At 45.4% G+C, this 12,932-nt stretch overlaps 2 protein-coding genes and 2 non-coding genes across 5 annotated transcripts; 3 read left to right on the forward strand and 1 right to left on the reverse strand.

Annotated features, from left to right (window-relative positions):
* The first annotated feature begins 215 nt into the window (after positions 1-215).
* Positions 216-3,313, forward strand: arl5c (ADP-ribosylation factor-like 5C). Its single transcript, XM_057015575.1, has 6 exons — positions 216-984; positions 1,303-1,363; positions 1,441-1,588; positions 1,708-1,791; positions 2,349-2,500; positions 2,593-3,313. Exons 1-6 carry the CDS (start codon positions 939-941, stop codon positions 2,639-2,641), a joined length of 540 nt encoding a protein of 179 aa, XP_056871555.1. The 5' UTR covers positions 216-938; the 3' UTR covers positions 2,642-3,313.
* Positions 3,314-3,527: 214 nt separating this feature from the next.
* Positions 3,528-3,599, reverse strand: trnac-gca (transfer RNA cysteine (anticodon GCA)). The gene has a single exon. It is a non-coding gene; the product is annotated as a tRNA-Cys (tRNA).
* A 1,748-nt stretch (positions 3,600-5,347) lies between these two features.
* On the forward strand, positions 5,348-12,419 carry LOC130515367 (plexin domain-containing protein 1-like). Of its 2 annotated transcripts, none has more exons than XM_057015553.1 (13): positions 5,348-5,609; positions 9,537-9,703; positions 9,826-9,969; positions 10,239-10,308; positions 10,397-10,519; positions 10,596-10,714; positions 10,797-10,890; positions 10,969-11,064; positions 11,139-11,220; positions 11,301-11,361; positions 11,443-11,527; positions 11,744-11,901; positions 12,005-12,419. In XM_057015553.1, the coding sequence occupies exons 1-13, from the start codon at positions 5,537-5,539 to the stop codon at positions 12,113-12,115; spliced, it is 1,383 nt and encodes a 460-aa protein (XP_056871533.1). In that variant the 5' UTR covers positions 5,348-5,536; the 3' UTR covers positions 12,116-12,419. The 2 variants fall into 2 exon arrangements, with proteins under 2 accessions (XP_056871533.1, XP_056871534.1); XM_057015554.1 differs by lacking the exon at positions 5,348-5,609 and adding an exon at positions 7,013-7,867.
* trnac-gca (transfer RNA cysteine (anticodon GCA)) lies at positions 10,001-10,072 on the forward strand. Its single transcript has one exon. It is a non-coding gene; the product is annotated as a tRNA-Cys (tRNA).
* Positions 12,420-12,932: the final 513 nt, after the last annotated feature.

Consider the following 12,932-nt stretch of genomic DNA (forward strand, 5'->3'; position numbering starts at 1 on the left):
GAATTGGAAATATCTGGAAGTTGTGCTGTTGACGGGAATTACAGGGGAATTCTTGACACTTGCTTTCTGCTTTCGTTATTGAATATCACGTGACCGAGAAAGAAAACGCTTTTTACTTCCTGTTTCCGTATATGAGGACGTCTGCGACGTTTGTTGAGTCATCGGAAAAGCGTAGAGGATGTGACGGTACGGAACATGCGAAGGTACGGAACGTGTGGCCTTTACGGACTTCTCCATAAAATCAGACATCAGACGAGTCATGCTTTGAGCCACGTTTTCTCGTCAAAAAAAGGATAAGGCTTCAAAGCAATTTTTTTCCTCTAAGTGAGGGCATTGTCATTAATTTATTGTTTATTATTGTTTGATCTGTGTCTTGTTGGTTTCCTCTTTAGAGGTCTACTCCGATATTGTTGAACTCACTGGGAGCTTTTAAAATGATTCCCATCTCGGTTTATTTCAGGCTTTATTATGGTACAATGCATCGATGTGCTTCGCGGTGACACTAGATGTATACAAATGACTTAATCAACCTTACTTTCTCCCTATACAATATCAACAAAGTGAAAGTGATCGAGGTAAACAGGTGGAAAACACCACAGCATCGTGAAAAAAACAATTGAAAATATACTACACACATACATCTTAAAGTCATTTTCAGTTTCTATATGCTCATTTTGTTTTACGGTAGTAGACTCTTAGTTATCTCTGAGCCAATAACAATAACAATGGAATGCTTTTAGTCTTCCTACAGCTTTAAACGCACCATAACTGTACTTTCAATACACGCTTGACGGAAAAAACCCCGGAAGCCCCGCCCACTGACGTGACGCGCAGGCAGAAAGTGATATGAGCAGCAGAAACATTTGAACTGACAGAAACTGAAGTTCACCTCCAGCGGGAGACTCATATACACACTCCCTCACACACTCACGCAAAATATGGGATTTCTTCTGACCAAGATGTTGGCTGTGTTCGGAGACAGAGGTAAGACTGATTAATTCTACAATTTTTAGTTATTCATGTTAGTGTAAAGTTTTGAGTGAATACAATTCACATGTTACAAAAAATAAACACAACAACAATAACAACAATGATATAAAGAACAAGTATAGGAATAAGAATAAGCCCACACAGATAAACTTAAAAGCTTAATGTAACAACCATAAACCCAACATTATGTGCTGTGATGTAACTCTCCGTCTGTCTTATCTCTGCATTCTTTTGACCTATAATGTAATTCCTGATTGCTGGAATGATTACACCTGCTAATCTGAAGCCTTTGTGGTTTTCACTTTCCTTCAGAACACAAAGTCGTCATTGTGGGTTTGGACAATGCTGGAAAGACAACCATCCTGTATCAGTTGTAAGTTGACCTCTGAAGTTGTGAGAGTCCGGTTTAGTGCCGCTCGATGCCCTAATGTTTTGTTCCCGCGCTGACAGCCTGACGAAAGAAGCCGTCCACACGTCGCCCACCATCGGAAGCAACGTCGAGCAGATCACCGTGCGCAAGACGCACTTTTTAGTTTGGGATATCGGCGGGCAGGAGAGCCTTCGAGCCAGCTGGTACTCATACTACTGCAACACAGAGGTGCGGAAAGACGCTTTTTTTTAATGCCACTCGCGTGCTTCGTGTCCACAAATGAACCCACTCGATGTTGATAATGATCGAAGCTGTCGCCGAGGCGCTGACCGATCTCCATCTTTCAGATTGTCATCCTGGTGGTGGACAGCACCGACCGCGAACGCCTCAGTCTGACCAAAGAGGAGCTCCATCGGATGCTCTCACACGAGGTAGGAACAAATCATCTGGTCGCTCTGGTTTACGATCCAGACTTCGCCCCTTCGCTGCCAATCACATCTTTATCTCAGACAAGACGTCAAATGGCTCCGTTTGAATGATTGAACTTGCCACATCTACTCTCGAGGACAAAGATTTTTTATGTCGCATGCGCAGAAAAAATACAAAGTCGACATGCAAGGATACATGGAGAAGTGAGGACGCAGCAGAAAACTGGCCTTAAACAACTTTTAGTTAGTTGTCATGCGAAAGTTAAAGTTCACCAGTTCCATTCTGGAATGGAAAAAGGTGACAATTTCCTATATAATTATGACTTTATTTGTATTTCATGTGTCCAAATATCGTCAAGTTTACACATAAATCTGGGGGACTTTTTCCACAATGACGCGGGACGATCATATGATGCGCACCCGTGATGGAACCAGGAAGTTCCACTTCAGATTCAGTCAGCACATATTTAAATAAACTTCTGTTTGGGAGATTTCTTGGTGTGTGTTGTGCATGAACTGTGCAGAAAGCCTCACGGATGTCTTCTCTGATTCTATTTTAGGACCTTCAGAAGGCGGCCATTCTTGTTCTGGCCAACAAACAGGATATGAAAGGTTCCATGACGGCGGCGGAGATCTCCCAGTCTCTCACACTCGACACCATCACGTCACACTCGTGGCACGTCCAGGCATGCTGCGCACTCACGGGCGAAGGGTGCGTTGAACACATACCTCACACACTCTCTCTGCCTGAAATCACCAGTACGTACACCGCTGACATAGCCTTTTTCTTCTGTCTCCCACCAGTTTGCCTGCCAGTCTGGACTGGATGAAGTCCCGGGTTGTCGCAAATTAGGGCTCAGCTGCAGCAACACAGACTTTCCTCCGAACTAAAACCGCCTCAAGTCTTGCTGTTGGGATACCGACAGGGTTTGGGGTCTAATCCTGTGAACTCACTCAGATGCTGAACCGCATGGAACATTTTGATGATCTCAAAGTTTGGACACACAAAAGTATTACTATCTTAAGGACAAAAGCTTTATTCTTTCATTGTATTGTGCTGAGATAGCGCTGTGGTTAGTCACCTCGGCAGTTATATAGCATTCCTTCCTTTGAACATGTCTCGATACTCAGCCGCGATGAGCAAACCACCTCTCGCTGTGGAAATCATGTCACACTGCTTCGATCACAGAAGGTTGTTTCTTTTCTGGCTTTGATTCAAATCAGAATCCCATTTTGACCTTTGGCTTCAGTGTTTGCGACACTGAGTTCATGAGATGTTTAATGTCTAATGTCACTGACGTTTACAATCGAAAAGATTGTAGCCCCGTGAGTGTTGGAAATCCAATCTGCTGCTCAAGACGGAGCACATTTGCTCTATTAATTTATATTTTTGTCCAAAACCTAAAGCTTGTAAATAATTTACCACAGTATAAAGGGAGCAACGCTCTGAATGGTGCAATTAGTATTTAATGTAAATAATGTACTGTTTATTTTTTTGAATAAATATTCTTATTTCACATATGAACTGTGCTGCTTGTCCTGTTGCTCAGCAACAAGTAGTGTTCTTTCTGTGAAGTGTCCAATGCTGCTGGGTTCAAACCGGGATGCATCATAAAGATTATAGTTTTGCTGCGGGACTGATAATTAACAGTAACCCAGTTACCCTTGACAAAATCACCAATAAGCACCCTGTGCACCTTATTGATTATTTTGATGCTTTTGGGAGGAAAAGGACACCAAGGGGGCATCCGGATTTGAACCGGAGACCTCTTGATCTGCAGTCAAATGCTCTACCACTGAGCTATACCCCCATGCTGCCGTCGTGCTCTTTTGTTTATGTTTTGGATGTATATGCATTAGCTTCTTAAATGTAGATGTATACAGACATTGTAGAGAAATACGACAACATCAATAATTACACTTAAGTTATTACTCGCAGTATGTTAATCTCGAAACAGTGACGTCCGCAGGTTTTGACGGCACGATGGCGCCCCCTATTGGCAGAATTAGGTGTTTCATTAGCCAGTCCGTTCAGGTTGATTTTATTTTTTCATTTTTTCATTTTTTCATTTCCGTATGTGTAACAACCAAACGCTACTAAACCCTATTAACTTACAGATAAATAAAAGATATCAAGCAAAGAGAAATTCACCGAGACAAGTTATGAACAACGAGGTCTAGTTTTCAGTGTGTCAGACTTATTTCACATGCAACAACTAGCAAAATATAGGCAACAAGGATTTCACAATTCATTTTCAGCGATATGACATTAAATTTACCATTTGCATAACACAGTAAATGCTGAGTCATGAAGTCTTGGTTGAGATGTACAAATGTAAAAATGGGACTTTTTCATTTGTTTCTTTGATTTAACGGCCGACACGAGTGTTTATAGAATCTGCGGATTTAAGAGCAAAATACTCGTCTAAAGAGGTATAATGTGATGGATGACTCCTCCCGCTCTTGAGTCAGTGAAGGTTAAATGTTCCAGCTGTGTTCATGACCTGCCTTCGTGTTTATGTGCTCATGTGATGTTCTGGTTTTTGTCATCCTTGTATGCATTTCCACATTCCATTACCTGACATTCTCCTTATCTCCCACATTGCATCAAGGCTGCAGTGGGCAGTGTAATAACAAACATCCCGCATCATGGTAAGGTGAAGTACGACAAAAGCCCCACATTACTCTTCTGTGACTCTCTAGTTGGACAACTCTTTGGTGGATTGAACACTCATTTCTCCACCATGAGCTGCTTCTAATGGTGTCTTGCAGAATTTGGCAGTACATGCAACCAGCCTCACAACTGCAGACCATGTGTAACCGCACCCGCCCAGCACCTCCACAGAAACCGTCCCGGAGAAGCTCGTCCCTCTTGACTGCAGCTCGTTGTTGTAACCGGCCCAGAGTGGGCAAAAGGTCAATGGCGTCTGGCCCTTTGAAGAGGGGTTGTCTTCACATATGAATCCTGGTTTTCAGAGGGCAGCGTGAGGAGGCCCACTGCTGTGCCCTTCCTCCACGGCCACCAACTCATGCTTCATGCACGATCATGCACAACCCCTTTATTGCCAGGAGCACAAAAGTTCTAGCATGGCCAGCAGACTCCCCGGACATGTCAGCCATTGAGCTCTGGATTGGCGTCTAGGACAGCGTGTTCCCGTTCCTGCAATGATCGTCCTCTCTGATCAGCATCTTGATACGCCACATGTGCGCACCGGATGGAGACGTGCTCACTAACACAGATTTAGACGGATCTTCCTTTTGTCTGTTTTGCAAACATAAGCACCGGAGCCCAAAAGTTTCCAGTTGGAGCGGAGACAGAAGGTTTCGACACGTGTGACACAACCGGCAGTGATTATAATGGATTGCAAACTGTTTGGGTCAAGAATGGAGTGTCAACACTGTCACAACGGCTTTCTTATACGTTCAGAACGATGGAGGAGGAATGACCTCGTCATTTTTGGGAAACAGTAACAAAAAAAAAAGGTTTTACTCTTTAAAACATGCAAGCAGTCCCCTCCCTCCCTCCCTTTCTTGCTCCACAGCCTCAACGGCGGATCCTTGTATCATTGTGATTGCCATGGCAACGCGGGATCAGTAACGAGGAGGAGAGAGGAGAGGGTGTAGTTAGAGGCCGGGAGGTGTGTGTGCACAGACAGTCTGCAAGTGGGATCCAGAGAGTGCAGCTTCACTCGCTAAAGAGGAGCAGAAACCAATCTGTTGTACTGGTGCGTGTGTTTGAGGGGCCACCATGTGTTTCAGTTTAGTGGTAACTTTGCTCGCACACGTGGCGCTGACAGGAGTTTGGGCCGAGCAGCAAACAGGTGAGCCATGTTTGTTCTCCCTGCCATCATATGTGTCTGCGGCCGTGCACGGTTGTTCATCTTCTGCTCGGTTTTTTTCCGCCTGTCTCGGACTTTCTGCAAGCGTCTGTTGTTTTGCTTTAACCTAAAGAAACTGTGGGCAAGTCGGGCGCTTCTATATTTCAACCTGCTGCAAAACAAAACAAGCTTTTGGTGAGAGCTGCACGCAGCCGCGCTGTGGCCTTTTGGGGCTTTTGTGTTTAAGTGAGTGACCCACTTTACACTCAAAAAATAAATGCCCCGTTCCACAAGCATGCCTTTGAAACAACCACAAACTGCCTGTCTCAAGTTTAAAATTAAACGCTGGTGTTCTTTGTTTGTGCTCTTTCCTCCAAGTTTGAGGGGGACTGTCCTTATTTTACATCTGCACTTTATCTGATTAGGGTTGTTTGGCCCCTTTGGCAGGTCAGCGGACTCCAGCACGCACTTTCAGACATGGCGCAATCTCTTAGAGGCTATTCTGGATTAAATTCAGTCTAGACAAATTCAAGAAGGAGGGGGGAGGGTCCTGTTACAAACTGACTAAACCCACACAGCTTTAAAAATAAGATTTTTTTTTTCTACCAGTACAGTGCAGAACGTGAACTGGCTCTCTGGCCACAATGTGAGGGGAGCATATTTATCACGTGCATCGCCTCTGCAAGTCCTCTCCTGCCTCTGCACTCGCCCCGTCAGTAATCCATCATCCAAATCAGCTGTTTGCAATTAATTACACACACACACACACACACACACACAGAAGCGCATGTTTTCCCGTCTTGACTTCAGATGTGTCACTGCAGGACTTCCAGATGTCCTCTCGAACAACGCTTCGGCCTCTAACCTTATTTCCGGTCCAAACAGATCACAGAGGAGTCGCTCACCAGCCGGCAATATCACCATCCCAGCCTCTTTTTTCCCATACAGCTGAGATGGTTGCGCTTAATAAACAGCCCCGAGGTATTTCCTCACACGCTGGAGATTAGCAAAGACCAGAGAGCCAAAAACCTTGTTTTGTCAGAGCAGATCAGTCATTGCCGGCTCCCCAGAATCCCCAGATGGATCCTATTTCACAGAATTGACGTGAAACACGACTTGAGATAACAAACCCATTTTAGGAGAAGAAGACTAAAATATCATATATCGCTGCGGGGTGAGACTTTGTTGCACCTGGTTTTGGGGATTTCTAGAGATTAACTTAGCCAGAGATCTTAACGCTTATGCCTTCACGAGGAGCCACTCTCATATCAGCGTATCCATTTGGAGATTGTACGTCAGCAGGCCGATGAGGAGCCAAAATATGGAGAGATTTACCACCATTTCAGCTTTCCAAGTATTTCACAACCGTGAGCTGCTCAGTTAAATATGCATTTCTGTTCGGGAATAAATCATTCTCAGCCCTGGGTGGCTTCATTAGAAGTTGAATCATTGCAACGTGCCTCCAAATGAACTATTCACGTGCATGGGTGATGTTGGGCAGGTCGGGCCAGCGTCTCCAGCCTTTTGCAGGAAGGGCGTGTTGATTCCAGCTGACCGCTCACACAAAAAAAGGCAGCTAAATTTCATGGTTTGGAAGCTGGGGCAGAGGTCACTTTACTGTCCAAAACATCTGTCTTTTCGCTCTCTGGGCAAAAAAAACTGACTTCTCGTGTGGAAGAAGTTTGAGACAAACCAAAAAAGAAATTTCCCTCACCTTTGGAAGAGCGGGGCTCTTCTCAGGTTTTCTGCCCTTTCTATTATTCTTTATTCTATTATAAAATACAAACTAGAGAAATCCATTTCATATGAATCATTTATACACGGGTGCCTTCACTAACAGTAACATTTTATCAAAAAATAAATCATAAATGTAACTTTAAAAGGGAACGACAGCAGTGATCGTTGTCAGTTTCCCCAGCAGCTCCCGATTCTGCTGAGCTTCATTTTTTCGCCCACTGCTCAGATACCACAGCAGGGTGGATCTCTGCAATCGACAATCACGCATGTAGCTCCAGCGTGTGACGCACAAAGACACCGAAGCAGCGTTTCACTGGGTGGAGATAAAATGGAACACACTGATTTGACGGCTGCAGGGGAGGTCGATATATCTGAGTGGCATTCCAGCGCAGCCTGAACTATGGATTTGGCACTAATGCAGCACAAGTTCCACCAGGCCAGTGTTCTCCTTCCACACCCAGGAGGAGCTGCATGGGCGGAGGATGACAAATGATGGACTTAAGCTAGGAATCCTGACCTAAAAGGTCTGTGGAGCGGGGGGGGGCGTACAAGCATAAAGGAGAGTGTAGGAAGAATGTAGAAATTTGTTGACAAAAACCCGTGTTTCAGGGAGCTTGTTCTGCCAAAAACTGAAACATATGGATGTTTTGTCTTTGCAGCATGTGTCCATTTTAGGATCAGGGAGGAGTATTGTAATGTGGTTCTGGAGCACTTTTATTCCCAAGTGAGCTACACCCAATCCCCCAGTAACAACCTATGAATTCCCCTTTAGTCACTCCAGAAGGAGACTGTTCTAAAATTGAATCCAGCATTAAACTGCACGCAAAGTTCTATGTACCGGTATTACAATTTATATATGGGGGAGCTGGGTGTAAAGGGAAAACCAGGTGTTTTAATGGCCAACAGCTCTTTTGCAGCAATTTTTTTAACCAGAAATAAGGGATTCGGAGGTGTTAGCAATCTTTGTTGGCCTCGAGTGTCTCACGAAATTAGCGCCTCTATAAACGGAAACGAAAAGTGGGGAAAGTCGGGTCCTAGTCTCAGTATTCTTGATGGATTTGGCTTCATAGCGTAACAGTGGGCCTTTCTACACCTAAAGAGCTTTTATTTTCACCAACTTAAGTGGGGAGAAGACTATTTTTGCCTTGGTACGACTGGATAAAAACATTTTAAGGATCTTTAAGCGGAGTTGGTGCTACAAGCGCGGAGGGGGCGGGGCCAAGGCGGCTAAGCTAGGCTAGCTAGTGCTAACCCAGTTAGCAGACAAATCAACGGGGAAGGCAAGAGCCGAAAAACGAGTGTTTGAGCTTGGGTATCCTAACCGGGACATTGGAAGAACCGGTAGAGTCACCACGCTCACTGTTTCTCTGTTCAGTCCTTGGTGATCCCGCCAAGACACCGGAGCAGCAGAGACCAACTCTTTGCGGCAGCCGGACTGACCACAACAGGGCTCTCGGTGTTCCTGGGGGGGACCTGAACGCGACGGAGTGATTTTCTTGGCTTTTTTGATCCGTGAACCGAGACGTCCAAGACTCCCTGTAGTTTCCTGAAAGCCAGACAAAAACAGCAAACGCCGAGTACAGGGAGCCGAGATAATTTAGGGTTAGAAGAGACACTCCGTAGGAATGTGGGGCAACGCGGGGGTATTTATATAGACACGGGCGGTGACGTCAGTGCCTTTACCGTAATGGCCCTACAAAGAGCGATTTTACCAAACAACACCGTAATGTTTTTTCTTTAATATTTATTTTTATTTTGTTTTCGTGACAAAGATGGATGGATGGAGTTGTTTTTCCTTTCCATTTAAACATCCACATGTAACAACAATTCCGTTTCCGTGCTCAACATACAATCCCAACACTCATGCAGTGAAATAAAATAAACCTTCAACATCAACAAGGACTGTGAGGCTTACAAGAAGGACAAACATTGAAAATACCCAAACAAAGCATACTTTACCTACAGCAGTTTGTTTTGAAACCCTTTATCTTGCGCATCACTGAATGTCCTGGTGTTTTATTTTGGTTTTCAGGACTTCTTGTCAGCAGGAATTTCACTCAAAGAGAAACTGATGTGCTCGATTCTCAAACTGCAGCCTTTTTACGTCTATACGATATGAAATGTTGGCTGGTTTTTCTTCTCTCAGCGAAAACAATGGGTCGATACTAACCGGATGTTGCTTAAATTGGCCAGGCACCTGGTACGGTGTGATCTCGCAGCAGCAGAATGAGAAGCAAAGTGAAGGTGACAGTCATTCTGCCAGATCACAGATGTCTTCAGACCGTGCCAGGATAAGCAGGGCAGTCCCAGGTCGAGGATTAACAATCAAGACCCTGCCAGACAACATGACGCGCATAGTGGTAAGCGTTGTCAGGACGCTTTGACATCTTCTGCTTGTTTTAGCTGGACTTACAACCTGTCATTTGGCCCCGCCGATGTCAGCAGACGAGACATTATGAGCCCCGTGTTTATATCTCGCTAGGAGGACTCTGGCAAATATTACACATGGCGTAGCTTTGGCCCAGAAGACCCACGCGCCAAGGAGCTATGGGTGGACATGACTGATTTGCGGCGCGCTCATGTGAGGGTCCACGGCATTCTGTCAAATTCATACAAGCAGGCTGTGGTAAGTCAAGCCAAACATGTGCATTTGTGTGGGGGGTATAGCTCAGTGGCAGAGCATTTGACTGCAGATCAAGAGGTCCCCAGTTCAAATCTGGGTGCCCCCTGTAGCTTCGTGGTTCACGTCTGTGCGCGGGACCTTGTGTTTGCTATTTTCTAAGATAAATATTTGCAAAGCACTTATACCGGATTAGGAGTTCACTTTGTTTATGTATTGGAAATTTCCTATTTCCTATTTCAAAATGCCTAATTCTCTCTCTCTCGCTGTCATAGAGTGTCCCCCTGTCTTTTGACTTTCCTTTCTATGGACATTACCTGAGGCAGGTTACCATAGCAACGGGAGGTGTGTATGTTTTGATGCTGAAGTGACTTTTCCACACTGTTTTGAGCCATTTCGTAATCTGTCTAATGTGGGGTTTTTTCCCTCCCAGGGTTCATTTTCACAGGTGACATCACTCACCACATGCTGACGACGACGCAGTACATTGCGCCGCTAATGGCCAATTTTGACCCCGGCTACGCCAAAGATTCCACTGTGAAGTACTTGGACGACGGTATGACGCCGGCACACCCCCTCCACTCCCCCTCCCTGTGGTCTGAACAGTCTAAACGAACGCCCTCTGCCCTCAGGTGAGGTATTTGTGGTCCAGTGGGAGCAAGTCAGACTCTCAGGAAAGGAGTCCGAGGGTGCGTTCACCTTCCAGGCCGCCCTCTACAAAACAGGGACCATCACATTCGGCTACAGAGAGGTGAGATTCTGTCCTGCGCCTCCGTTCGCTTCCTCCGCGACGCTGCACAGGGCGGTGATTCCTCTTTCTGCCCGTTGTTCAGATGCCTTTATCATTAGATGTGATCAGTTCTGCTGAGCACTCAGTGAAGGTGGGTCTATCCGACGCCTTCGTGCTCATGACATCTGAAATCCCAGGTCAGCACTCAAGCCAGTGCCCAAATATAAGTCTTTGCTGAGTGAAAACTTAACTTCACCTTGTGGATTTTGTGTCAGAGACCCAGCAAATGACCATTTATGAGTACCACAGGGTTGAGCTGGACACTACGAAGATCACCAGCTACTCCGCGGTTGAGTTCCGCACGCTGCCAGGTAGCTTTAACAGGAAAACATCACCTTTGACGATCCCCACCGTCGGTCACGCGCCTCCCTGTCTGTCTGCTCAGCCTGTCTTCAGCACCACAGCTGCGACCGCTGCCTCTCCTCCAACCAAACCTCTGGCTGCAGCTGGTGCCATGTTCTCCAGAGGTGCGTGGGTCATTAGGCCCATCCAAACACTGACGCAGAACACCCGTAGCTCCTACAAATGTACATCCCGTGTCTTTAAGGTGTTCGGACGGCATGGACCGACACAGGCAAGAATGGCTGGACTTTGACTGCTCTGACCAGGTATGACCGGATGTCCAGGATGACCACGTGGCCCCAGGTTGCACTAAACGTTCACGATTCTTCTCTATTGTACACGGGCAGAGCCAAAACGAGACCTGTGAGGACTATGTCGACATCAGCTCCACCGTAACGCAGGGGATGGAGAGTACGACGCCTCTGTTAAACGGTGAGGCTGAGCGCTACTTTTTTTTACACAGAGTATTGAACATCTGTCAAATTTTTCATGTTTCATGACAAAAAAAAAAAAATCCATTTGGCCTTTAAGATGACACCAAAAATCAAATATTTAAGACTAGTGATGGTGGGTTAAGGCTTTGTAATTCAACTATTGGAGAGTGTGTTTAACACGATGAAACATGACGTCTAACTGTCTTTGACGCAGAGGTGATGACAGATTCTTCGTCTGAGGGCGACAGGTTTGGCGGCACGGGAGTGATCGCCGGCGTAGCAGCCGCGTCGGTTTTACTCTTAGCTCTGGTTCTCGTAGCTCTTTACCTCAACCATCATTCCACATCTGCATCCCCATTTTATCTGATTCAGGTGAGCAATGAACTGTCCTACATCCACCTAGACATCAGCAAAGTACCATTTAAGTTAAACACCAAGCGTTTATTTGTGTTTTTACATCCCTGGTTTCCCATAGCGACGCAAGAATCATTGGCCTTCGTGGAGGTTTCAGAAACAACAGCCCGGTTACTCAGAAGTGGAGGAAGGTCACCAAAAAGACAGTATTGTTGAAACTGGGACTCGCTGAAGACGAAGATGGAAATTTAGATGGATAATTTTTCATTTGGAAGATTTCTACAAGCATTTCTGAAGAGAAACTCGCACTGCCCTGAAACAGCAGCTTCATTTTTTAAATGTTGCAAATCACACTGCAGAGGAAGGATTTAAAGTGGTTTCTTAGACTTTTTAATCCATTCTGACTGCATTAAATGCCTAGTGCATGTCAGAATGATTAAAAAGTGATCACTCTGACATGCACTAGGGGTTGCTCTCATCTTTGTTTTTATTACAAATCAAAACATCCTAAAACTAAATAAGTGAAAATGTGTTGACATTTGCCTCCTGACATGTTTCCTTTCAATGTCGATGTACATGTGAAACCTCCACGAGTCTATATACCTTTAAAACATTATCTCCGACCCTGATAGGGGAGTTAAACAAAAACCAAAAACATAAATCTGAAGTCGGTGGGGTCGAACTTTCAGGCAGTGCCCGTGTTCTGCCAGCAGGCGTCGCCCTCGTCAGACATATAAAATAAATGCGCCAACTAGGACGTGGCAGATGTGTATAAATGTTATCAGATGACTGGTTTGATCAAACACCATTAAAGATTTGGGGATGGGGGCTGACCACGCCAGTTTTGCAGCAGCGTCTGGCCGGACGAGCACGAGCTGCAGAGTTGGACCTCGTGGTCCCTTCGCAGATGGTGTCGCTCCGTTTTTGAGCAATTCGCAGGTCACCGAGCCCTAATTGTAGTCATGATCATAGTGACGGTGAAGGTGTTGTAAATCTGCTCATGAAAAGCCACTTTAACGTACAAAAATAATGAATCAGAGCGGTCGGTT

This window comes from Takifugu flavidus, chromosome 18 (genome assembly GCF_003711565.1).
Source record: "Takifugu flavidus isolate HTHZ2018 chromosome 18, ASM371156v2, whole genome shotgun sequence".
Taxonomy (NCBI): Eukaryota; Metazoa; Chordata; class Actinopteri; order Tetraodontiformes; family Tetraodontidae; genus Takifugu; species Takifugu flavidus.

Coding starts and splice junctions, on each gene's coding strand:
- arl5c (XM_057015575.1), top strand. CDS start 939: ATGGGATTTCTTCTGACCAAGATGTTGGCTGTGTTCGGAGACAGAG. Junction 1,589..1,707: donor CATACTACTGCAACACAGAG/GTGCGGAAAGAC, acceptor TCCATCTTTCAG/ATTGTCATCCTGGTGGTGGA. Junction 2,501..2,592: donor TGCGCACTCACGGGCGAAGG/GTGCGTTGAACA, acceptor GTCTCCCACCAG/TTTGCCTGCCAGTCTGGACT.
- LOC130515367 (XM_057015553.1), top strand. CDS start 5,537: ATGTGTTTCAGTTTAGTGGTAACTTTGCTCGCACACGTGGCGCTGACA. Junction 11,065..11,138: donor TGAGTTCCGCACGCTGCCAG/GTAGCTTTAACA, acceptor CTGTCTGCTCAG/CCTGTCTTCAGCACCACAGC. Junction 11,902..12,004: donor CCCCATTTTATCTGATTCAG/GTGAGCAATGAA, acceptor GGTTTCCCATAG/CGACGCAAGAATCATTGGCC.